Here is a 27,360-nt window from a genome sequence, read left to right as displayed (position 1 = left end):
ACGGGTTCGAGCCCTGGTCCGGGGAGATCCCACATGCCACAGAGCAACTAAGCCCGTGCGCCACAACTACTGAGCCTGCGCTCTAGGGCCCACGAGCCACAACTACTGAGCCCACGTGCCACAACTACTGAGCCTGCGCTCTAGAGCCCGTGAGCCACAACTATTGAACCCGCGTGCTGCAACTACTGAAGCCCATGCGCCTAGAGCTTGTGCTCCACAACAAGAGAAGTCACTGCAATGAGAAGCCCACGCACCGCTAGGAAGAGCAGCTCCCGCTCACCGCAACTAGAGAAAGCCTGCACGCAGCAACAAAGACCCAACGCAGCCAAAAATAAATAAAATTTAAAAAAAAAAGAAAAATGTTTGCTGTGTGGCTATAATAGTAACACACACTGGACACTCCTCAATGCCCACCAAGAGATGACTGGCTACATAAATTACGTCAGATCTAAAAGAGGCAGCAGAGTAGGGATACAGAAACTTAAGACATACAACCATGAAGTTGTACATTTTAATTTACAATTCTTAGCAATAAAAAGGATTAGTTACAAAAAGGGAATTTCTCTATACAAAATTAGGATTTATTTTCTTTCACAAAGAGAATCCGCTGTCATGTCTTGCCTTGCCAAATCAAATCTCAAATAGCTTGCTTAGCTAAAATTATTCCCCAAAGATAGGTAATCCAGACAAAATTAATAAAATTATCAGCTTCTTAAATGTGTTTAAGAGGAAGAATTTAATGAACATTTTGCCTTGAACTGAAGAATTCTAAGGAATACTTGTAACCTTCAGCAAGACTACTGTTCTCAGGCAGTTGAGCTGCTGTGACGGCGTGTAGGAGACTAGCTCACTTACCGTGAGAATCTTCTTACACATACAATGAGTCTCCACTCCTGCACAGTGAGTGCAAGTACGACATAACAGGAAGAAGGGTTTCTAAAATTTTACAAGTAAATTTTATTCTGGCCACAGGTCAACAGCAAACATATGACAGTTAGGGTTCAGATTCTCCCCGCCTCCTATTTTATCATATAAATTAAATATGAAGAGGTAACCTCGAACAAACTTCATGAAAAATGTGGAGCGGATTTCAAATCCCCACTTCCTAGAATAACACACATCACTGATTCAGAGTGGGGCGAAGAGTCATACTCTTAGCACACAGCGTTTCCTGCACAGAAACGCTGGTCAAAATGTTCAAAGCCTTCTCTAGTTGACTCAAAGTATGGCAGCCACTCAGCACTGCTCCTAGCAGTTTGCTTTCAGAATAAAAATATAAAATAAGAACCTGTGTGAAACGTCGCAGCCTTCAAAAACCTATCCGGTGACAAGCCTAGCTCTGATGGAAAAAGCCCACCTGTAAAAAAAAGAGCTGTGGGTGAAGATGGTCTGATGTACCTTCATGACTCGAAAGAAAAAAGCTCCTCGAACACAGATGATTCTAAAGCCATTACACCCAAAATTATGTGATTCACTTAGATGTGCTTACAATAGCTTCTAAAATAAGATCTACATACAGAGGAGCTGCACCCTCCTCACAATTAACTGAAGCATATGGCCATGGGGGTGGGGAATGGGGGCTTGGTTTAAAAAAAAAAAAAAAAAGACAACTTAAAGAGGGTTTAAGGTTCTCCCTCCACTCTACTCAATAAACATACACCCAGAAGGAGAATGAAGTCGAATCAATGCCCAGGCACCTCTCAAAAAGAGCTTCTCCCTGTGGCCAATGCGCTTTGGAACTTTCTAGCACAATACAAATCCACTATTCTGGGTACACACAGAGCCAGTATGCCCACCATGGCTTAAACCCAGTCCCTGTGTATGATGCAACTCCACTAGAGTTTTGATCACTTAGGATAAAAAAATGCCTAGCAAGGACCTTCAGGCCTCATTAATACCGATCTGTGGTCCTCACTGACTCAGCGGTGCTTTTTTTATCAGAACAGCTGAAGAGGTGGCAAACGGTGGCAACTGATACCAGGCCACGGCAATCCCAAAAGCTGAGGAAGCTCTTCATCCGCTGTCCGCCTTCTGCCCTACAGTTACGGTTCTGCCACCGTAAAACGCTGGGAACGAGGCCTCTGTGGCCAAGCCTTGGCAAAAGTCAACAAATAAAGCGAGCTTGTCAGAGGCAGAACCATTTCACGGGCTATCTCCTCTAGTTGGGAGTGTGAGGATGGGGAAGGAGGAGGGAGGCATAGGTGCGAGAAAGAGCTAAGAGCCCCCGGGACAGGGGTCTGGTGACCCAACACCAGATACCCAGCTTGGTGCCAGCAGAGCGGGACCTGCCGAAACCCATGATTCAGATGGAAAAGGAAGAGAAGACACCAAAAACTAAGGTCAGTTCCGAAATCTGCCCAGTTGATATTTGTTCTTCTTAGCATTAAGGACTTGAATGAGAATCATGAAACTCGAGGAACATATATTTTTTCTTCAGGATTTAAAAAACTGTTGTCTTGTACTGAAAGACTACATTCAGTGTGGGTCAGGTCCAACAGCGTTAGCTAGAACTCGGTGGTAAAGGTCACCCGGCACTGGGAGGAAACGTCATCTGAGTGGAGGGCTGGTGGGCAGGCCAGAGGCCACTCCGTCACTGGTCCCCGAGCCTAAAGCCCTGTCCCCAGTTGTGTCTCCCGCCTCCGCCGTTCTGGTCGGCGGCTCGCCTCATGCTAGCGGGGGGCACACCAAACCCTGACACCCCTCCTCTCCTGCTGGGCAGCCAGCGGTACCTGGAGCAGAAGGGGGAGAAACAAAAGGAGAGAAAAGCACAGTCACTTCCACGCAGTTGTCCATCCCGTCTCCCTTCCTGGGGTTCCCACGGCACCTGTCACGTTGAATTACGTTCATCTGTGGCCACGGAGAGGCTGAGGACAATGTCTTATTGAACTTTGCCTTTTCAGCACTTAGCTCAATGTCCTGACCACAGAAGGCATGCACTTTTTATGTTTCCTTTTTAATTTACTAAGCTTTCGCGCTAACTTCACACTCTAACTTTTTTTTCCCCTGATTATAAAAGCAATTCATGCAGGAACAGTATGGAAACAAAAATATTACACCCACGAGCCCAACAACCAGAAAGAACCATCTATATAGCATTTTAGTTTATGTAACTATGGCTCTAACTGGCTCAAAGGATACAAAATAAATTCAGTTCCAAAGGACAAATCTGCAGCCGGCATGTCTGAGCACCGCCCCGCATCACCATGATGCTGCTGGGTTCTTCGGTGTCCATCAAGGGACAGCGGAGAAGACAGCTTTCTGTCTTGGAATTTGGGCGTGTTTTAAACTTGATTCATAGTCTGCCCTCCAACTGCAATCTTTCTCTCATAGATGGTGGGAAAGCTGAGGCCCGAAAAGGTTAGCTGATTTCTCACCTTACAAATTAATAAATTAAGTCACAGAACAGCTAAGAAAATGTAAACCCAGGACTCTATGTTCACAATAGTTCTTCTAACTACTTCCCTTCCTTGACTATTAGTAAACTGAAAATGTATTTTAACCTATTCCACTAATCAGATCCTGATGGTTCAATTTTTGTCTTGAAGGCAGAGACCGTGATCTGATACCTCTTTTTAAACCCCTCATGGCACCAAGAGCAAACCACGAGGGGTGACTTGCCCACAGCAGGAAGCCTGCAGAGTTCAACCTTATCATAAAGCATCTCCCTTACACCGGGTGCTGCATGTTTATAAATGCCTCTCATCTTCACGACTGCCCTATGAGGTTGGCACTACTATTACCCCATTTTATAGATGGGAAAACTGAGACAGAATTGAGCAAAGCTCTTCTACAGTGACAGACAGAATTCAAACCCAGGCAGCCTGACTCTGGAGCTCGTGCCCCACACCACTTCCGACACCTCACACTTCCGCAGGACACACAGCATGAGATTAAGGTGACAACAGTTAGTGTCCGGAGTCCTCATGTGTTTACATCAACCCAGATAGCTGCACGCTCCCTCCCCAAAAAGACAATTAAACCCCTTGTAAACAGAAAAATAACTGTGCACAGAAGAGGATCTGTCTACTTTTCTAAGTGGAATGCAAAATAGTGATACGACTTAGAATTCTATAACTCGCATCCTCCCTTTTAAACAAATACAGTTTTATCATTACATCAACATGTATTTCCAAGCGCTGGTTTCCCAACATTCATGACGTTCTGGCACAATAACATTCCTCCAAAGTATGTAATAAATTGGAAGACTTAAAAAAGGCAACACCAAGGCTGTCTTGCTTTGCTTCCTACTCTGAGACAATATGGAAGCCATCGCCACTGCTTAAACAGATAGTGAAATTAAATGCAAGTAATTAGTATAAAAAGATACCCAATTATACATAATCAACAAAGATTTATGGTAATTTCAAAGCAGTTACTGCTTTTGCAAGGAGCTACATTTTGTCATCTGATCTTTATGCAAAATTTAACAGAAGGGCTTCCACCAACAGGGAAAGCTCAAGCGGAAGGCAGGCTCCAGTGGGCTGTCGATTTTGCCACTAGAATCCCATACATGTTGTTGCCCACAATTGAGAAATCTCTCCAAGCCATTAAGTCAGAATATGGCCGTTTAAAGTAAAATAGTTCTTGGCTGCCCCCCAAAGCAACAAGTTTTTTTTTTTAATGATGCATCTGCCATCCGACTTGATAAACCTAGATCAAAAATCCAAACCTGCTGTTATTGCGTCCTTTGATAATTAGAAAGCAGATTGGTCATTTGTTTTTTTTTTAGCTTGAAGGCAACTCAAGGCTCACAAGAGAAACAAGTTTCTCCTTATGCTCTTAACGAAAAAAACAAAACAAAACAAAAAAAATACAACACTAGTATACGTCTCTGTTTGTATATTGTATTTCACCATAAAAAACCTTCCTCCAACCTATAAAAGTGGGGGGAAGGGGTGCCTACTCAAGTTTGCTGCCCTCACTGACCCCCTGGAAGAATGACAAAGTGCAAAACATTAAAACGAGCAAGATGTGAAAAGGGTTTTTTTCTGTTCTTTTTTTTTTTTTTAAGCTTCTAAGTGCAAGCTATTATTGCATACGCCCGACTGGAGATTAAGCGTGATTGTCAGGCCGGCTGTGACACCCAGATGGTGATTTCACTTGTCCCTTCTTCGACAGCCTTTTGCTTCACTGACAGAATGGTCACACTACTTGAACGCCTAAGTGTGTCAGCATCTCTGGGGGCTCATCAGAATCCCGCCCCCCGCCCCCAACTTCAGGAGCAAGGCTGAGAGCTTGTATTTACTGAGCATCCACTACTGTGCTGCTAACGGTAAACCCCACCTCCTGCAGACCCGTGAGACAGGGCCTCCCCCCAACACACAGACTCGCAAACTAAAGCTCGGGGGATGTACTAAGTCACTTTCCCAATATCGGAACTGGTAGACGACGGGAATGGGATCCCAACCCAAGTCTGTCTCGAAACCAAAGCTGTGCGCTTGGCCTGCTCACTTGAGTAAACCCTGCAAACAGAGAAAGAACACGCACACCCTCCCAGGGGCGGGACTATACAAGCCTCCGGTCTCTCACTTTAACGCTGAAGAGTCCTTTAAACATTCTGGCCTATGGTATTGAATATAAAAATGTTTTAAACTGCTAACCAATGAGACTACTTACCCTCCTACCCCTTCCTCAGCCAAAACCTTGGGTAAAACTGATAACCCTGCACCCTGGCCCCCGCTGCCCACGCTGGAGACACACAGGCGCGCCGCCCGCTCTGCGGGGCCCACGGCTCCCTGGGATGCCTGAATCTAGGCTCAGCGGCCCCTGGCTACGAGGGCTCCAGGAGAAGACCAAGCCTCGCCCTGGAGTGACCTGGGCAAGTCCCTGGTTGGCTCACATTTCTCCATCAGACTGAGAGGGAAACCTTACCCCTCACGGAGTTTTTATCAGGATGCTGACAAACACGGACAATAAGATGATTCTCAAACGAGACGGGGAAGAAACACTTACAAAAACTGAGGCGTGGATAGAAAATTCCTTCCTCCCAAGTCCATTGGGTATCTGAACATGAGGAAGAAATAAAGATGTCCAACAAGATTTCCAATTAGCTCATTGATGACCCTGCAAACAGAGAGCCAAATGAGTTTAAAGACATTCAAGCAGTAAAGTGAGACGCAGCAAGTTTTAACTAATAGCAGAGGGAAGAGATCCTTCGTGGCAGCCTGTTTCTGGTCGCTGGGAGTCTGTGACAGCTTGACAGTGAGCCCTTTTATAAAGTCTGAGAGGCACACGTATTCTGAATGAGAAGCAAAATCCGTCCTGCTGGACCAATGGGGCCTGTGCTTTTCAAGGCCAGCTGCCCCTCTGACATCTCTTTCAAGCCCCTGCCCATCCTCAACATATTGTTTTTGCTACTTCCTGCCTCAGGAGTTGGGGCAAGCTGCAAAGCAAGCTTTTGAACGCTTTCAGTCACAAATTCCATATTTGCAAAACATGGGTAAAATTTAAAGTTGGCAAGAGAGAAGCATGGGAGTAAGGAAAGGAGGGATGAAAAATGTCCACTCCCCCATTCCTGGAACCATGGATCACATCTCCCTCACCTCTTGGGTCCCTGACTGTAAGACATCACAGAGATCACTCTGGAAAGCTGACCTTCACCTTGTAATCCTAAAATAAACACTGCCCTTCTTCAATTTTCCCATGGCTGACACATAGGCCACTTCAAGGTTTTACAGATCAATTCTTACTGTTACATATCCTTCTCCATCTCCGCCTGCAACATGATTCCTGTTAGCGGCAAATCACCATCTACAACTGCTCCCAGATTCTGCCCTTCTGGGCGGCAGGGCAGTTTTACCAAGCCCCGGACTTGCTCTAGTCTAAACAGAATCTGTTTACTCGATTCATTCCCTTCTCCCTATGGATATGCAGCAGAAGTTAGGACCATATAGAGCAAAGATGTCATCGTATTAAGAACTAGCACTATCAAAATCTGTTTAAAAACGTTAAAAATATTTTGCAGTGTAAGAAACAGGAGTTCTTAGAATAACTGCATCTTGAAATCCTCCTTCCAAAATTCTGACTGGATGCATTCAAGATTTTCCTAAGTCTCAGGTCTAATTCCAGACTAGAAATTTGACCTGTTTGGCCCAAACTTCTAAACTATCGAACCACTGACAAAACTTCCCATCTGAGAATCTGTGCATTTCTGTGACTGGTGAGCAGTTTCCAAGGCATTCTGGAAATGCCTTAAGAATTAAAAAAACAGGGGGCTTCCCTGGTGGAACAGTGGTTGAGAATCTGCCTGCTAATGCAGGGGACACGGGTTCAAGCCCTGGTCTGGGAAGATCCCACATGCCACGGAGCAACTAGGCCCGTGAGCCACAACTGCTGAGCCTGCGCGTCTGGAGCCTGTGCTCCGCAACAAGAGAGGCCACGATAGTGAGAGGCCTGTGCACCGCGATGAAGAGTGGCCCCCACTTGCCACAACTAGGGAAAGCCCTCGCACAGAAACGAAGACCCAACACAGCCAAAAATAATAAATAAAGAAAGAAAGAAAGAATCTATCAAGGGACTAAGTTAATTAAAAAAAAAAAAAAAAGAATTAAAAAAACAGGAATTTTATGCACAGAGTCAGCTTGGATAAAATTAGGTCTATATTTGCTCAATCTGGACAGTGAATCCAGAAATAAATATTTATTCAAAAACACATATATGGAAGCATACTATAACAACAACAAAAACCCATTCAGTGCTAAATGTGCTTAAAGCCCTGCAATTCTAATCAATTACATCCAAATGAAATTATTTCAAAAGTATAAGGTACCAAGCAAGGTATCAACGTTGAGATTCTTTGAAGTGTTATAAAGATTAGAGAAGGAAGACAAAGAATAATGGAAGTCTTCCAAGGGTTAGTTTGCAATTAAATAAATCTAACATCACTTACGAGCCTCCGATGATATAGTTGAATCCAAGGATAACCCAAGGTAAATAACAGGCCTAGGAAAGAATATACACAAACATGAATATACCTACAGAGGATACAGCTGCTAGGGGGCTGAAATGGGGAAGGTTCTATTGAGAAGGGCTTTTATAACACACCATTGTAAAGCAATTATACTCCAATAAAGATTTTTAAAAAATAAATAAATAAATCCTTTGGAAAGTCACTGCAAAAGTTCCTTTTATCAATCTAGCATCATTCCTACTGTTTCAAGCCTTCTTTTATTTATTTATTTATTTATTTATTTATTTATTTATTTTTGGCTGCATTGGGTCTTCGTACTTTAGTTGTGGCGAGCAGAGGCCACTCTTCGCTGCGGTGTGAGGGCTTCTCATTGTCGTGGCTTCTTTTGCTGCAGAGCATGGGCTCTAGGCACACGGGCTTCAGTAGTTGTGGCATGCAGGCTCAGTAGTTCTGGCTCGCAGGCTCTAGAGCGCAGGCTCAGTAGTTGTGGCGCACGGGCTTAGTTGCTCCGCAGCATGTGGGATCTTCCCGGACCGGGGCTCAAACCCCTGCCCCTAAACTGGCAGGCAGACTCCCAACCACTGCGCCACCAGAGAAGTCCCTAGCATCATACTTATTCATATATTAACAATTGGAGACAGAGTACTTTGCCCATAGTTTTCAGATCCAATACATATCCTGCTAAATTATAACAAATAGCTTTAGAAAGGAGATGAGTGTCTGGGACTTCCCTGGTGGCACAGTGGTTAAGACTCCGTGCTCCCAATGCAGGGGGCCCAGGTTTGATCTCTGGTCAGGGAACTAGATCCCACATGCACGCCACAACTAAGAAACCCACATGCCGCAACTAAGGAGCCCACCTGCTGCAACTAAGACCTGGTGCAACCAAATAAATAAATAAATACTAAAAAAAAAAGAAAGAAAGCAGATAAGTGTCCTATGGATGCTAATAAAAACATGGTCCATAACAGAGTCACACTAAGACTCCTGCCAGCAAATTGTTACCAATCAGCTATAAAACACCCCATCTTTTTAGGTTCTCCTTTTACATATTTCACAAAATTACTTTGAATCTTTATCACATTACACATCGATCTCTTGAACTAACACTCTCCCAAGTAAGACAGCTCTCCAGATGAATTCAACATTTGAGCCCCTGTTAAAAAAAATTAGTAAACAGAACCCTCCATTAAGTAGGGTTGGGAGACCAGAAGGGGGAGCTCTCACGCCCTGTTTCAACAGTAGAGCCCAAGAGGAAGAAGACAGACTTCTTTCCCTGCAAGGACTCAGCCAATGAAAAGCTTTGTTTACCACACCTCTTGGCTTCCTTTTCCTCTTTACATAAAAGCGCTCTCCTTCCCTTTGCATGTAGGGACTTGCTCGTGGCTCACCATGGTTGCAGACCTCGAAATGCAGTTCTCTACTGATCCCAAGTAAACCCATCTTTGCTGCAGAAATATCTGGCAGTCTATTTACTTGAGGTCAACACCCCTTACCAGTTTCAAGACATCATACTAAGAGCTAAGGGCGTTGCAAAAAAAATCGCAAACTGGTAAAGAAAGGATTACACATCAATAACTTGAAGGCAGAATGTGGTGAGTACTATAAGAAGAACACAAAGTATTGCAGAACCCAAAGGCAAGACCAATTCCAGGGAGGAGAAGCAGGAAATACGTTTAGTCCCCCACTCAAATTAAGAATGGGCAGGATTTACATGAGAAAGAAAGTAAGATGTTACAGGTGGAAAGTTGTGAGAGAAGGCACAAAGGGAAGCGTTTGGGGGGGAAAACCAATCTGTTTCAGCTTAAGTGTAAAATACATAACAGGCAATGATAAGAAGAGACTGAAAGAGAGGGTTCCACATGAGTGTCCTTCCTCCCCTCCCCCTACCACACACACATGCATGAGATCACTCAGGACACATGCCTAAAGGGCCTGAGCTCCAGAGGGAGTGAGAAGTAACAGTCAGCAAAGGACTCAGGGCTGGCTAAAGAAATCCAGGGGGGCTGAGGAGGGGAGAAGGGGCTTGCCTACGGTTTACTGCTCTGCAGTGACCTCTTCTGCACGTGTCAGAAAGTACATCTCTGGGCTGAAGAGAGGGATTTCTGCAAAGACAAATGAAAAGGAAATTTTCCCAGCTAGGTTGGAGTACCTTAAATCGTGTTCCAAACCAAAATGATACAATCATGTCTCTGTTCAGCTGGGCCCAGACATAAAGTACTGACATGATCAGAGGAATCATCAGCAACTGCAAAAGAAACGAACACGTAAAGGCTCCGGAGGCACTTAAAGCAGAGGCTTAGCGTAAACCCACCTTGTTTTGCCTTTTAACCTCTCCCCTCCAAATAAACTCTCCCATGGTTATTCAGAAAGCAGAAAGAAATTCAACTCATCAGAATTACTTAATCATACAATGCATGCTTTAAAATCCTCTAATAAAATACAACACAATTATATTACTTGGGATGGATTCAGAAATATCAGGGTCAAGCTCTGTTACTTGGAAAAAGTATGCAATAAAGCTTTACTTACCATGTATTCTCAATTTTTTAAAAATACATATCCACATACATGCACAGAAAATACTGGATAACCATCGTTCTCAACGTTCACACATAATAAAGAAGCCAGAAATGAGCAAGGACAGTAATGATTTAGGTAACTCACAAAAGAGCTTCAAAATAGCATATAATTAACCACGCAGTTAATGCAATTTAAACTTCTGTCAAAGGTCATTAACAGTAAATTTGAAACACATGAAAGGCCAAATAGTTTCAAGGGACACTTACCTGCATATCCATTGCTAAGCCAGTAATCTTGGTTTGTAAAGTTAAAGATCAGACACAAATAAAGCATTCCACACCTAATATAAGTTCATTTCATTCCAGTTTTCCGAAGGAAAACACTTTTCTATAGTTCAGGTTGCTTAAAACACCCCAGACCACAAAGGTATCTAATAATCTTCACTGTGAACATGCTATTAAACTATCCGATGACGAGGAAATAGTAGAAATTAACTGCTTTGGCACATGACTCAGTTTGGTTGCCTGTGTCCTCCGCACCCTGCCACTGTATTTTAGCATCTCTCCTTCAATTAGGAGATGGAGGGGCATGTGAAACATGCCTCTGAAACAAATAATGCGTCTGCTCACATTCAGGGCTCCACAGCACAGGTGAAGTCCAAAACGATCTTTTTATCTTCCCTTAAAGGAGGGAAAGGGCATCCAGAGTGCCACAATTTTCTGGCTCTTGGCCAAGTTTCAATGGACACTAAACCCCAAAGCCATTCTGAGCTCACCAACTGTGCACAGGACTTGAGCCACCAAGCCCCTTCTGCTGCTCTATCTGTAAGGGTCTGCAGCCGCAAGGCTGCTGACAGCTGTGGTTGACACAGAGCAAGCAGAGAGGCATGCTGTGTCCTTTCCCAGAGCCGGGCACTTACAAAGGGACCGAATTACCATTTAGGACCTCAAGACAAAGACAGCACTAAAGTCAGAAAGGATGCTGGTTGTAAATTAATTTTCTGATAAGGACCACAGCTTTCAAAAGCTGTCTCATGGCACGAATCTCTCTGTGCTGCAGTCAACAAGCTGCCACACACGAGAACACAGAGAACTGGGAACAAGAAGAGGGAACAGTAATAAAACTCAACCAAATGTGGAAAAACCCCACAAAGGCAATGGTAAGGGAACGCATCACTCCACGGCTGTGTGATTTACTACCGCTTTTGACAAGAACTTTCATGATTCTTAACTATTAACTATAGTAAACAAAGATGCAAATACTATCATTTAAAACGTTATGCAGATTACTGCCCATTTCCCCAAACCTGAAAAAAAAACTGGTTATTTCCGGCCCAAAATGACAGACGGAAGGATACCACGATGCAAATCCAGTTAAAGAGGAGCATGAATAAATAGTCTGCTGGCCTCCCATCAAAAGCTCCTGGAAACAAAAATAAGCCAAATGTCATGGTTCAGAATTTCGGAACAAAGAAACTTCTATGTTGAGAAATACTTCAAAAAATTGTAGAGAAAACAATAAATGAGAATATTTTAAAACCACTCCTCGGAGGTAAAAGAAAACTTTTTTAATATATAAAACCGTGTCCACAATTAAGCCCTAAAGTAAAGTTGCCCGGGTATCAAGGCTAATCTGTGTTCTCCTGACTGAATTCCAGTCCATAACATGCTCTGCTCAACTAGCGCCAGCCAAAAGAAACCCAAAGGGAGGACAGTCAGGTCCACAGCTACTGAGACCCCACCCCCTGAAGCCCCTCACAGCCTGCTGGCCTTTCCTTCATGGCCCTCATCATGAGATGGAGGCCTATTCGTGATTACCTGGTTAATTCCTTCTCCCTCCACTAGACCATAAGCTCGGTCAGGGGAGGAACCACGTCCGTTTCGCCTACCACTGTGGCTCCTCTACACAACTAGGCTGGGAAGCACGTACTGTTGTTATGACTGGAGACACACGCACACACACGCGCACACGCACGCACACGCACACGCACACACACGCGCACACGCACGCACACGCACACACACGCGCACACGCACGCACACGCACACACACGCGCACATGCACACACGCGCACACGCACGCACACGCACACACACGCGCACGCACACGCACACACACGCGCACACGCACGCACACGCACACACACGCGCACATGCACGCACACGCACACACACGCGCACATGCACGCACACGCGCACACACGCGCACATGCACGCACACGCACACACACGCGCACATGCACGCACACGCGCGCATGCACGCATACGCACACACACGCACACGCACGCACACGCACACACACGCGCGCATGCACGCATACGCACACACACGCACGCATGCACGCACACGCACACACACGCGCGCATGCACTACCACTCAGTCCAGCACTGGGCTTACCAAGAGGATTCAGTCTCCGTCTTCCAGGAGCTCACATTCTAGCAAAGGAAAACAACGGTGGGGGAGTAGGGGACAGCCACACCTTTCCATGGCCTTGACTCTTACTCTTCCTACCATATCTGTGAGGGACAATGGAAAGACCTACACCCTCCTTTTGCAGATGAGGAAGTACAGTTACATGACCAAAGTCACATGGCTTTTAGAAGCAGAGTGAAGTCTAATTTCTAGTTCAGTGTTCTTTCTGCTACGCCACATACTGGGCTTTGTCTTATTACTGGGCAGAACAATCAACATTGGCCCAGCTCCCCCTTCTAAGGATGATCCTCATGCCTCCAGCTGCAAGACTAGGAGAGGGGCGGAGAAAAGCACAGATGACTGTAAGTCCCTCTATCTCAAACGGTTACTTCCCCCCCTCCACACCCCATCACAATTACATGATATATATAGTTCATTTAAAAAAACTAATCCTAACAATCTAAAAAATACAAGAAACTAGTGAACATAACAAAAGAGAAGCAGACTCACAGATATAGAGAACAAACCAGTGGTTACCAGTTGGGGGAGGGAGGGGCAATGTAGAGTCCGGGAGCAGGAGGTACAAACTACTGGGTGTAAAATAGGCTCAAGGATGTATGGAACAACATGGGAAATACAGCCAATATTTCGCAGTAGCTGTAAATGGGAAGTAACCTTTAAAAATTGTGTAAAATTGTTTAACTAAAAAATAAAATAAAGTAATAATCCTAACAAGTATCAGAAAGGCAGAAAGAAAATCTATCTAAAGGAAAATAGATTTCCAGCAAAGTCTCTCCTCCTCTTTTCCTTATTTCTCTCCCCCCACCACCACCCCCGCCCAGTACTTCAAAGGCACACTCTAGCCACAGTGTTAAGGATGCTTAGCAGGAGGGGATCACTACGATGCATCAGAGCTGAAATTCTAACAACATTTCTCAACTTTAGTAACGGTTGTGCTTCTTTTGCTATGGTTTTGGCTTTGCGATTTCTAAGGATTCTTTAGATTGAGTACTTAAAATATTGTAATTACATGAACTACAGTACTATATTACTTGGCAAGCTTGCAACTGGGAATTTACAAATTAACTGGTCTCAAACTGCAGTCTTCCAGTTCACATCAGAGTCCTTATAAATAAGCCAACACTGCTAGATACTTAAAATAGCCAAGCGGGAAAATACACAGGTGGCAAACATTTTGTCAAAATGTTATCTTGAAGCTGTATGGTGGAGAGCAGATGGGGGTCAGTAAACTGGGTTTCAGTCCTAGCTGTGCTTGTCAAATAGCTTTGTGACCTTTGGGGCACGTCACCACCTCTCCAGACCGTTGTTTTCTTGTCTATGAAATAAGACGGTTCAATTGAAAGATCTCAAAAGTTCCTCTCTTTTGACATATGACAAACATATGAATGTTTGTAGTAGCATTATTCTTAACAGCCAAAAAAAGAAAACAAGTCAAATGTCAAATGTCCATCAACTGATGAATGGACCAACAACATGTGGTGAATCCATACAACAGAATCTTGTTTGGCAATAAAAAGGAATGAAGTACTAATACATACACGCTACATGGAAGAACCTTGAAAACACTATGTTAAGTGAAAGAAGCCAGTCACAAAAGAGCACATATTGTATGATTCCATTTGTAAGAAATTCCAGAATAGGCAATCTAAAGAGGCAGAACATAGGTTAGTGGTTGCCCAAGGACTGCAGGGGGTCGGGGGAGATGGGATTGAATAGAAATGGGGAATGGCTGCAGTGATGAAATGTTCTAAAACTGATTATAGTAACGATTGCACAACTCTGTGACTATCCACTAAATTATAGACTTTTTTCTTTTTGGCTGCGCTGCGCATGCGGGATCTTAGTTCCCCAACTAGGGATCAAACCCGTGCCCCCTGCAGTGGAAGTACGGAGTCTTAACCACTGGACCGCCAGGGAAGTCCCAAATTAAATACTTTAAATGGGTGGAATTGTATTGTGTATGAATTATATATCAATAAAGCTGTGTTTTTTTTAATATTTATTTATTCATTTTGGCTGCCCAGGGTCTTGGTTGCAGCATGCAGGATCTTTTAGTTGGGGCATGCGGGCTTCTTAGTCGCAGCATGCAGACTACTAGTTGCAGCATGCATGCGGGACCTGGTTCCCCGACCAGGGATCGAACCCGGGCCCACTGCCTTGGGAGCACGGGGTCTTACCTACTGGACCACCAGGGAAGTCCCTAAAGCTGTTTTAAAAAATGCCTCTCGCAACTTCCCTGGTGGCGCAGTGGTTAAGAATCTGCCTGCCAATGCAGGGGACACAGGTTCGAGCCCTGGTCCGGGAAGATCCCACAGGCTGAGGAGCAACTAAGCCTGTGCACCACAACTACTGAGGCTGTGCTCTAGAGCCTGTGAGCCACAACTACTGAGCCTGTGTGCCACAACTACTGAAGCCCGCGCACCTAGAGCCCGTGCTCCGCAACAAGAGAAGCCGCTGCAATGAGAAGCCCGCGCACCTCAACGAAGAGTAGCCCCCGCTCGCCGCAACTAGAGAAAGCCCGCGCGCAGCAACCAAGACCCAAGGCAGCCAAAAATAAATAAATAAATAAATAAAATTTTTTTTTAAATTTTTTTAAAGTTGCATGTTTCAATTACAGAGACGAAGTCTAGGCTTTTACTTGCATAAAGTAGTGTTTTTCAACCCCAATTTAGGAGATATATACACTTCAGCCCAATTGTGCTTTAAAAAACAGGGACTGCTGTGTGACAGAAATGAGGGAGACGTCACATGAAGTGAGAGGCACACACGGGATATGGACAAGATGTGTAAACCTCTGCTCTTGTATTTTTTGCACCTATAAAATGGTGACACTGCTGCTTACACCTCATGATGACGCTGTGAGGATTAAAAACCGAACAATCTAAGCGCCTAGTAGAGCCCTGGCACAGCCACTACTTACTGAGCATTTACACCGTTATGTCATTTCTTTATATATGCCATCTGCCCTCAGAATTCCTCCAATAAGTAAATACACGGATTAGTAAATTAGACAGAAACAATACTTAAAACAACCACAGATAACATACCTGTTTCGAGTCGTGTAGAGTACTGATATAAGAAATATAAATTGACCAAATAAAGAAATCCAGTTCCTGGACCCACAGGGAAATAAAAGGTGGCAGTAATCGGCCTCCAAATCTGTCCAGATCAAAACAAACACTGCTGTTAGTTTCTCTAAGCTGGGTGGTTTTTTTTTTTTCCTTTTAACTAAACAAAATTAACCCTTGCAAAACATTCCCCTCAGTGACGAGAGCTACCAAATGGACATCACCAATATAATTCAAGAAAACTGAAGAAAAGTTCACATTAGCTACAATGACTTCAGTGTGCAAGACAATGGAATGAGATGGCATCATAAAATAAACAAAAAATATTTCTAAACAAGTTGAAAAAAATCAATACTAAAGACATATATGGTTAATCTTTACTGGGATCAGGCTTATAGTTATGCCTATCAAAAATGAATTACAGTATAACTGAATCACTTTGCTGTACACCTGAAACATTGTAAATCAACTACAGTGGAAAAAAGAAAAAAGAAAAAGAGAAAAGATTTATAAAGATAATTTCCAACAGTATAGTAATTATCTCTATTTAGGAAAAGAATACACTGGGATGACAAACCTTGTCAAAAAAATGTCATATTCAAAAGGTACAAGTAAAATAGGAACTTTCCATTCAAATCAATGTGCTATTTAGGCAATATGGATACATAACTTTAAAATATTACCTTCCTCAGAGGAAAAGAATATACAAATCAATTTTCACTGCAAAGTAAAGGAGCTGTTACAGTGGAGGATTACTGGACTGAATGTCAATATTATGACATAGTATAAGTGTGTTTCATGTTTGGTAATTGCAATCATTGTTGCTTTTGTTGTGGTCATCCATGTACAATGCTTGGTGTCAGTCTATTTATCTCTTGTAAAAATAAAATACAGTGTGTGTGTGTGGAAAAATAATAATAATAATAATAATAATACAACTGAAGTTTGCTGCAAATGAAAGAGCTGGAATTTGAGGCATTTAGAAGCTCAGAATAAACAGACTAATTGGAGGAATGAAATATCCATTAATCTAAATGAATATTTCTATAAAGCTGCATGTAAGACATTGATAAAAAGAGATGATTAAATGCAGAATTAACCAAGGGGAAAAAAAAAAAAATATATTACCTTCCCCCCAAAAAACTACAGAAAGGTCTACAGTGAGAAGTAAGCCTCCCTCCTGACCCTCAGTCTCCCAGCTCCTTTTCCAGCAAGAACGGATCCATTTATTGTATTTCTTTCGAGAAACAATCATTTCTATTACTATCATTCCTCCCTTTTCATCTTAACTTACCTTGCACTGTTCTATACCTTGTTTCACTCCCTTGAAAAAATATTTTTATAGGCTTCATAATATTCCTTTTGTGTGGATGCCCAAACTTCACTGAAACTGTTACAATGCTACAATGAATATTCTTGAACATCCTCTTTATACATGTACATATAGGATAAATTCCTGTGAGTCAACCTGCTAGATCAAACATTTGCATTTAATTTCAGCAGATATTGCCAAATGCCTACAAAAATGTTTAACCGATTTATACTTCCTCCTAAGATGGAGATTAATGTCTGTCTTCTCTCCACAGCCTCACCACTTAGTGTATTTCACAGTCACCAATCATGTTTCTAAAACTTTAGCATTTTCTTTCTTCATTTTTCTACTCGATTTGCATTTCTTTACACATTACGGAAATTGCCCTTTCTCATTGTTGCAATTATTTTCTGGTCTGTCATTAGTCTTATGCTTTTGTGGCATTTTTGCCATATAAAATGAAATGTAAAAGTTTAATTTTTATATAGGCAAATGTATCCATCATGTATCACGTTTACAAGTACTTCTCCCCTCCAAGAATATAACAGTGCTCCCAGCTGTACTGTGGTTTATGTAAGGAGTGAGAAAGAGAGTCAACTTATTTTTCTAGACGGTCACTAGTTTTCCCAATCTTATTTACAAAGTGACCCATCTTCTCTCCATTGATTTGAAAAACTACTTTCATCATATATTGATTCCCTTTTATAGGAAAGTCTACTTTTAGACTATTCTGTTTGGAATCGAATTCCAATACCAATACCAAGCTATTTTAATTTCTAGTTTTATAATGTGTTTTCTTATCTGGTAAAGTTATATAATTAAATAATCCCCCTCCTGTTTTTCTTCCACATATGTCACAATCTTCTTGGCTAGTCTCCATATTACTTTTCTAAATGAACAAGAACCAACACCTTTCTTATTTCAATGTGATAAAGACACAGTTTCTGGCCAGAAAGAAGTCTTTCATACCTTTCTATAGAGCTTTCGAATTCTATCTTTTTTATACCCAACCACCAAAGCTGAATTATCTAATTGCTTGTAATATTTGAAAACTGAGCCTCTTGCACTTTCCAAGTATACAACTCTATCTGTAAATAAAATTTTGCATCTTCTTCTTGCCTAATTTACTGGCTAACACCTCCAGAATAATGTTAAGTTATAGAGGTTGAAGAAGATGGCCTTCCCAGACTTGGAAATGCCCACATAATGCTGGCTTTTGTCTTGAGAGCTGTGTGTCTTATCGCATGACTGTGAAAGACATGGTCCCTACATCAAGGAGGTCTCGATAATGGGGAGTCTGTCCAAAGAAGCAAGAGTAGGCACAAGGAAGGGGAACTTTTGGTCTTGGAAAAATGAGTACAGAGTCCCAAAGAACTGCAAGAGCACAACAATGAATGGGTATTGCTAATGATTTGGGTGTGGCTAGAATGGAGGCCATTAGTTGTGGGGCTGGCCAGACACAGCTGGCAAGTCAGGTTCTCCAAGTATAGAACTGTAACCCTCAGAGCTTAATTCCCTGTGGAGGAGAATGCACTTCACATACCCCAAAAGTCACTTTCCAACAACCTTGAACTAAACCAGTAAAACAAAATAGGTTAAAATTCATTTTGGTTTATTCACAATTTTATCTCAGAAACAGTTGAGTCTGATGGAAAGAGCGCTGGAAAGGATTTGAGAAGACAGAGATTTCAGTAGGGGCTTACAAGTCATCACTCCTGAGTCTCAATTTCCATTTGTAAAAGAGGAATGATATACTAATACTTGCTCCATTTTGGTTAATGGTTTAAAAAAAAAAAAAGTGTACTATTATGCTCATTTACATGTCCTAACTCAGGGGGTAGACTGTATAGATGAGGAAGCAAAATGAGAAAAGGCTAAATAATAGCCAGTAAGTGGCTGAGCTAGAATTTTGTCCCAGACAGCCTGACTCCGGAGTTTATAATACTAATAAGCCCCTATTTTTACAATGCCTCTCACAAGTGACATCATTACTATGAGATATAATTAAAATTAGTAAAAATTTTCAGTACTACTATACTACTTGTATAATCCTGAAATGAACTGAGAGTAAGCTCACAAATTCACTCTTCAAAAGCACTGGGGGTAAAAGACCAGAAGCAAGCAAACCATGGCCTTGGCTCGGGGCCTTGGAAAAGTCTGGACCTTTGAGTTTGCGTCTTCATCTACCCAGTAACATCTGTCCTTTGACTCCCGCCTTCCTTATCTCACAGATTTTGTAAAAGGTTGGAATTAAGAAAGCAAATCAAAAAGGTGCTTTGTAAAAAAATTTGTGTGGGCATACAATTATTGCAATCTTTTAGGAAACACGTGCTGACCTGGTTTTTACAAATTCACATTTTAAACTCCCCGCAGATTCCTCTAAGTTACTCCAGGCCTGATTTTGGAAAAGAAACCTCGGGGGTTTTCTGACTACATTTTTCACTAACACTTGACGCCGCGATGCTATTTTTAGCCACTGTGTGCACCTGTGCTTTGGAAATCAGTGTCTGTCAAAATACCGCACACTTCTTTTCCCAGTTCATTAAGCTTACCCTTGAGTTATACTTGCTCTCACTGATCTAAGGGACTTAGTATTATTTTTACATCACTTTAAAATTATAATCTGAAAACACCAGGAGACAGCTCATCTCTTCAGAGGGACACAGTAATATATTTCTGAAATCCCCCTTGAAGGTAACCAACTAAATCCCCTCCTCTCCTCTGATACGTAGATAGTTAGGATAAGGAAATGGCTTTATTTTCAGGGCTGGGAGTGGTGAAGGCACCTTTTCGAGCCTAGAAAGCCTGCACTGATCCCTAAGAAGCAGCCAGGGGCAGTGCAAAGAGCCTGGGACTTGCAGGCAAGCATCTCACTGTAACCCCACAGCAATCTCAAGGCCGGAAGCACAATCACCCACCTTTTCACAAGGAAAGCTGGGCCCTCATTAGAGCTCAGGTAACCGGCCCGGAGTTCCTCACGTAACGAGGGCACGAGGCCCACGTGCTCCCTGGCGTAGACGCCCTCAGAGAAGCACCAGACACTGCTCGCCAGCTGCCAGTCCAACAACTACTGCTGAGTGTTCAGTTCAACCATCCTTGCACGAAAACCTCCCAAACAATGTGCTACTGAAATCATTACAAATGCCACCCAGAGTCTAGGGCAGGTTTTTCTAACTATCAAAAACAAAGATTTTTCTGCAACAATACAGACCAGTTGATTCGGAGTTAAAGAAAGTCTGCCTGGGTCATCAAGCAAGTAAGAAAGAAGAGCACCCACGTGCCAAACGCTGATGTTAGCAAACTCTGGCTTTTCTCTCTTTTTTTTTTTTTTTTTTTTTGGCAGGGGGTGGCGGTCTGGGGGAGAGGAGCCGGGGGGTGGGGCTGGGGGGGACACTAGACAGGCAAGAAAATCAAATGAAAGGCACTCAGTCTCAACCGAGGACGTTAAACCAGCTATTAGGAGCCATCAATTCTACTCCTAGGCATGTATGCATACCTATGTTCACCAAGACGTGTTCCAGAATGTTCACAGCAGCACTACGCATTCTAGCCAAAGCCAGAACTACCCAAAAAGCCCGTTACCAGCAGAAAGGGTAAATAAATGGTGGTCTGTTCACACAAGGGAACAATATAAGGATGAGCATTCTATAACCACATGCAACAATGTGGGTGACTCTCAAACTGTTGAAAAGAGGCTAGACACAAAAAATACATGTTGTATAATTTCATTTATAGAAAAGTAAGAAAACTGGCAAAAACCATCGATGGTATTAAAAGTCAAGATAGTAGTTACCCTTGCAGTGGGTAGTGACCAGAAGGGAGCAGTGGGAAGGTTTTGGGGATGCTGGCTGTGTCCTGATCTGGTGGCTGGTTATATACTGATGTTCAGTTTTTGAAAATTCAACAAGCTATAAATATATAATACATACACTTTCCCGCCTGTATACTGCAGCGCAACAAAAAGTTTAAAAATGAAGCTATGAGCTCATGGGCAACCTTAGCTACAGACCACAGCAGAACTGTCTTATGTGGACAGGATTGCAGAGGAAAGATTTTAAAGCTGTACATACCAGAACACTTGCCATAAAGTTCTAAATCCAAACCCTGAGGCTACTTCTATGCTCAGCCCACAGACCAAGTTCATTCCCCTTCCAGTTATGTGTCTGTATGACTCCCTTTCCCAACACACTCAGATCAGTCTCCTAGGGCTGCTGTCATCAGGCTAAATGTGATAACATGAGCAAAAGCTTGGCAAATATAAGCACCAGGCCCGATCACAGACTTGGTTGGTGCCGTTTCTTTTCGTTCCTGGAAACCAATCAGAGAAACTGAGAGTTCATATCTTCCCATTTCTAGTCAGGACGCCTTTAGTGGGACAAAAAGAAGGACGATAATCCAGCACTTACGTTTTAATTTCTATTACAAATTAAAATTAGAGTATTACTGCCCAAGGAGAGAAGGCAGCAATGGCAGGAATTATTATTGACTAATAAGTAAAAATAGGCACTATTTTTTTAATAGATTATCTACCAGATTACTTACTGGGCACTTTACAAACATCTTTTATGTTTTTATATAATAGAGGCATGAAGTAGATAACATTTTTCCTCAATTTGAAGATACTCATTTTTGTGTTCCTGAAATTAGAGTGTGCCTTACAGTCAATATATTCATTTAATGTAATTTGTACTTTCCTCCCCTTCCAAAAAATTGTATTAAATTAAAGGAGCATCTTATAACCAATGGAGTTACAACAGAGTTAACTCTTAGAACAGAGTTAATATGGTATTAAATTATCCCCACTTTTAGGTGGAGAGATTGAGGCTCAGGAAGGATAAACAGCTTTCCTGAGGGCATACAGCTTGCAAGGGGGCTAAGCCAGGCCTGGAGACCATGACTCAACTACTTGAAATCCCACAATCTTTCTACTCTAATAGAAAAGGAACAATAATTTGCTACGGCTGGTTTGAAAGAAATCACCCTCAAGAATGTTTTGTTAAACACTTAACTATGTGTTTTGGTAGATAGTATGCAAAGGAGTTAAATAAGAGCGCTCAGAACTATCTTGAACTCACCAAAATAGAAACTGAAACTACAGCTATCAACTGGGGTAACGCTGACCTCAGGATGTTTATGGGGGTTAAGTGAGGTATCATATGGAGAAGCCCAACACAGATGTAAGGCAGTGATGTTATTTTGTCCGAAGAAACGAAATCTCCCGTGCAGGCAGCCCTGGGAGACATAACCTCAGAAACCACGAGGGCAGCAGCAAAGTGCAGCCTCTCTTCTAGTTAATCAGGGACCAATATGGAGACATTTCATCACTGTGGACTAACTAACTGATCAATGACTCTTAAATGTGAGGGATGAGGAACTTTAGGCAACAGTGGAGTGAGTCTTAACATACACCTACCCAAACTAAGGAAATAACATTTTAAGCTTTAGAGTTCCAAACCTACAAGCCACTCAGAGGAAACCCACAGATAAGGAGGAAAAGTAACTTTTGTCACTTCCAGCATGAATCCACAATTCTAAATTGATCATCTCCAAGTTGTCCAAAGATGCAGCTTTTAAGGAAAAGAGGAGCCTCTAGCAGAAAGCACACCACAGGCTGTGTGTCCTCACCCATCAGCCTCTCAGATGCAGTTTTTCCTTTAACTGCTTCATTTGCAAATGAGTTCTTCCAGGTGGGTCTGAAAGCTAAACCTGTCCAGAAAGAGTAGGAGTCAGAGTAGCAGAAAGAAAGTATAGATACTGGTCTCTCCACACCTGGGCAGTGAGCACACTCTCCTGCCTTCTACCAGCAGCTTCTCCCTCGTTTCAAGATAACAAGCCCACAAGAAACAATGCAAGGAAGATGGGAAAATTATGGAAGGTGGGACATGAATGATGACCTTTCTAATCAGTTCACCACTTTTAATATTATACACATGTAGGCTATTGGAAAGACTTATTTTTACTAAGCTGACTACAGAAACAAGCAAGATTTTGCAAGGAGGGCCAAAGAGCCAGTTTTGACCAGGACCTTCTCATTTACGACCATTTACGATGTACAATCATTTACGACCACTGCTCCTCAGGCACCGCATTACCTAACATGCCACCGGGCACAAAGTGCACAACATTCACTGCAACAAATATTTTACCAAAGCAAAGAGAAAAGAGTATGCAATTCTGGCTGCACACCCAGATCATATTCTAATACCCAACTGCCTACTTAACTTCTCCACCTGGATGCCTAAAAAGCCTCTCTAGACTTAACGTGGTCAAAATATAACTCTTTATTGATCCCTTTCTCCACCCCCAAACCTAAGCCTCCCTAAACATTCCCAATCTCAGAAAAGAGTTCCACCAGGCACTCAGGGGCTCCTGTGAAAACAGTGACATCTTCAAGTCCTGCTCCTTCACACATTCACCCTTCACATCCATTAAGCTGCACTGGAGTCCACTCCAACTCCCCCATCTATCCACTTCTATCTTCACAGCCACTCTGGTCCAAACCACCATCTCTCTTGCCCTCTAACTTGACTCATCTCTCTGATCCTGTTACCTAGCCCACCCTTTCCCCCATTCACATACCAAGTCCATGCCACAGAGTAGCCAAGGCAATTTTTCAGTCCTTTGTTCAAAAGGCTCTGAAGCCTTTCTAGTGCCTTCAAATTAAAGTTCAAACTACAAAGCCCTGTACAATCTAGCCCCAGCCTAAATTTCCACTTTCACTTTACTGCACTCACCCCTGGTTATCTCTCTGTCCGCAACTACCAATCCTCATCCCTACAGCTGACTCTGTACTAACTATCCAGTCTTCTTTCTAATTCCTGCCTCTAAGCCTTTCACTTATTATTCCTTCTTCTTGGAAGATTGTCCCCAGAGCCAGATCTTCCCAAAGCTGGCTCCTCATCATTCAGATTTCAGTTCAAATATCTTCTCTGAGGCCTTTCTGGAACACTCCATCAAAGTCACTCTCCGTCACACACCCCTCTCTTATTTTCTTCATGTGAGCTGGGACTTTTTCTGTACTATTCACTATTGTACCCCTAGTGCCCAGCACTGGCAAGTACCCAATTATTTCCATGCATTCAACCCATATAAGCACCTGCTATATGCCAAACACGAATCTAGGTAACAAAGACAGTGGTAAACAGACAAGTGGCTCTCATGGAGCTTTATTCTCTGAAGGGAAGCAGGCTAACAAACATCAAGGAGTGATATGTAACCAACAAAAATTAAGGATAAGGGAGACAGAGTGAAGGAGGGGTACTATTTTACGTAAGGCAATCAAATAAGGCCTTGCCAATAAGGTGGCATTTGGGCAGACTTGAAGGAGGTAATGAGATAAACCACGGTTATCGCCCTCAAGCAGAGAAATAACATGTGCAAAGGGCCTGAGCAGGGATGGAGTTAGGTGCTGAAGAAACAGAAAGGATTCCACTGTGGAGCCTAATATACAAGGCGGAAAGTAGTAGGAGATGAGGTCAGAGAGGCAGTAGGGGCCTTGCAGGCCACTGAAAGGACTTGAGCTTTACTCATCCAGTTGAGAAGACATTAAAAGGTTCTGGGCAGAAGACTGACAGGATGTGATTTATGTTTTAAAAGGATCACTCTAGCTGTCTAGAGAAAAGATTGAAAGGAACAAGGCTGCTAAGATAATGGCTTGCAATAGAGAATGAAAAGGGATTGCATTCTGGATATTTGTCTAAAGTAAATAGAATTTACTAACAGACTGTGGGATGTGAGAGAAGAAGTCAAGGATGAGTCCATGACTTTTAGGTTGAGCTCCTGTAATAATGGAGTTGCTATTTACTTCTAGGGAAAAGGGTATTGTTTTGGACACACTACGTCTGAGATGTCTGTTAGTCATCTAAGTGGTAATTTCAAGTATAGGGTTGGATGTACAAGTCTGGAAGTGAGAGAGATCTGGACTGAAAATATGTATATTTGTATTTGAGAATCTTCAGTTTGTAGAAATTATATAAAGCCATGAAGCTACATGAGATCACCTACAGCTAGGGAGAATATGGAAAAGAGGTCCTGGGGTACATCACAATATTTAAGGATCAGGAAGATGGGGAACCAGCAAAGAAAACTAAGAAACAGCCAGTGAGGAGAGGGAAGACAAGAGTGTGTTACCCACAGTCCAAACAACGTGTTGAAATTAATGTCAGATCTTAGTATCCGACCTGCCACTGATTAAAGATTTAAATCACAGAATCCGGTGAATAAAGATAACCTCCACAAAACTAATATTCTCTTGCCAGAAATGTTACTCTGGGCTGTTTCCTTCATGCTTCAAAAAATAAGGACTTCCATTTCAGGAGCAATTTACTCTTTACTCACTCCTTCATAAATGCAACTACTACCTGCCAGATACTAGATCAGGATCTGGGATGCACATAAATAAACTCACTCTTTGCACTTCGGGCTTCAAATCACTCCTACTGGGAAGAAACTCCATTAACATAAAAAGAACTCAGCTGGTAGTTGAGCAAGGCGACGTCCACATGCCATCCACTTGGGTGGCAGAGGGAGGTCAGAGGGCAGCTGCTCCAGGTGGCCCCAGGTTGCTACTCACTGGCGTCCAATACATTGACAACTATCAGACTTACCTTCCCACTGCCGCCTTCTCTGAGTACAGAGAGCGGGGAGCACAATTTTAATGGAAGGACGAAATCAATCCCTTCCCACCGGGCCAACCCGTGTTGTCTCCCTCCACGTCTCCAGCTACCCAGGCCCACGCTCAAACCCCTCGGCCTCCACCCCACCCTCTGGCCACAGGACCCCGCCCTAAACCGCTGGAGCCACCGCACTACAAGTCCCACCAGGCACCGCGCGTCCGCAACCGGCCGGTCTACGCTCCGCCGCTGAGGGGCCACCTGGGGCCTGTAGTCTCCACTTCCCCAGTCGCCGGTCAGTACCTGGAAGCGATAGAGGAAGGCTTCGGGCCAGAGGAAGAAATAGGCCGGGCTGATGAGACCGAGTTTGCCGACTAAGGGCACCGCGACGGTGGCGGCGAACCAATAGCGCGTGATGGCCGGGATGCTCCTGAACCAGTCCCCGATGTCCGACATCTTCGCCTCTTCGGTGGCCGGGATGTGCAAAGCCGCCCGACTCCCGTCCCGGCCCCCTCACGACGCGGCCCGCTGGGCGAGTGGAAGGTGTCGAGGCGGAAGCCGCCCCAGCCCCGTTGCGGAACGCGGAGACCGGCGGACGTGGCGCCACCGAATTCGGACGAGCGAGGGAGAATTCGGAAGCGAAACTTCCCCTTCCGGCGGCCGCCGATGACGTTGACCAGAAGTCCCGCCGCTTAAAGGGCGAGCACCGTTTTTACCACTGGGCAGAAGCTCGGTGGTTCGGAGGCGGGAGGGAGAGGGGCGGGTCCAGGTGGGGCCGACAACACGACTGGTGGGGAACAGTGGTTGCCAGGAGCAACGACAGATACTCCAGCCAATAGCGAGGCTGAACGCCCTCTACTCAGTTCCTGCTGGATTTATAGTCCAGGTGGGTCCACTTCTTGGAGGGTGTTTAAAGGGGAAGGAGGAAAATAAAGTACAAGGTAGCCCCTCAATTGTCCATTCTTTCCACAAATGTTTATTGAGGGTTTAGTAAGTGCGAGATAGGGTTTTAGACTCTGCAGGTACTGCAGCTATCAGAGCTATTGTGGTACCTTCTCTCCTGGAGCTTCCATACAAAGATAGGGAGGTAATGAACAAATAATTGAATAAGATAATTTCAAGCGAGTGGTAAGAAAAATAAGGAAGATAAGTTAGGATAGTGGGATAGAGTGATGGGGTGGGAGTGCAGAAGTGTGGGGAGAGATGGCCGCTTTACATGAGAAAGGTCAGGGAGAAGCTGGAGGAGGTGATCTTTGAGCTGAGCCCCCCCCCCCCACACACACACAGATCTGGGGAGTTTTCCACACAGAGAAAACAGCCACTCTGCACACACAAAATGTTGCCTGCCATTTCAGTAAACAAAGAATGTTGACTTCTATTCCAGTAAACAGTGAATGTTGCCTGCCATCAAGCCCTTAGCCACTGCAGCCACCCAGATGGTGTGCCCTGAGGAGAATTCAGGGTGGAGAAAAACAGGATTCTGGCCCTAAGTAGTTAAGGTGC

At 43.5% G+C, this 27,360-nt stretch overlaps 1 protein-coding gene across 1 annotated transcript; it reads right to left on the bottom strand.

Moving 5' to 3' along the window:
* Positions 1-933: 933 nt before the first annotated feature.
* On the bottom strand, positions 934-26,531 carry DERL1 (derlin 1). Its single transcript, XM_007188846.3, has 8 exons — positions 26,161-26,531; positions 15,913-16,024; positions 11,790-11,854; positions 10,699-10,725; positions 10,062-10,157; positions 7,889-7,941; positions 5,953-6,063; positions 934-2,729 (listed from the first exon to the last, which is right to left on the bottom strand). The coding sequence occupies exons 1-8, from the start codon at positions 26,311-26,313 to the stop codon at positions 2,591-2,593; spliced, it is 756 nt and encodes a 251-aa protein (XP_007188908.1). The 5' UTR covers positions 26,314-26,531; the 3' UTR covers positions 934-2,590.
* Positions 26,532-27,360: the final 829 nt, after the last annotated feature.

Source organism: Balaenoptera acutorostrata, chromosome 17 (genome assembly GCF_949987535.1).
Source record: "Balaenoptera acutorostrata chromosome 17, mBalAcu1.1, whole genome shotgun sequence".
Taxonomy (NCBI): Eukaryota; Metazoa; Chordata; class Mammalia; order Artiodactyla; family Balaenopteridae; genus Balaenoptera; species Balaenoptera acutorostrata.
This window is presented reverse-complemented; position numbering and strand designations above follow the sequence as displayed.

Bases quoted from the DNA above. Each gene is read 5' to 3' on its own strand.
- DERL1 (XM_007188846.3), bottom strand. From the start codon at position 26,313: ATGTCGGACATCGGGGACTGGTTCAGGAGCATCCCGGCCATCACGCGC. The intron at 10,726-11,789 runs GTATCCTTCCGT...TTACAAACCAAG, and splicing joins TTAACTGGATTTGCATCGTG to ATTACTGGCTTAGCAATGGA. The intron at 10,158-10,698 runs GTAAGTGTCCCT...TTTCTTTTGCAG, and splicing joins GCTTAGCAATGGATATGCAG to TTGCTGATGATTCCTCTGAT.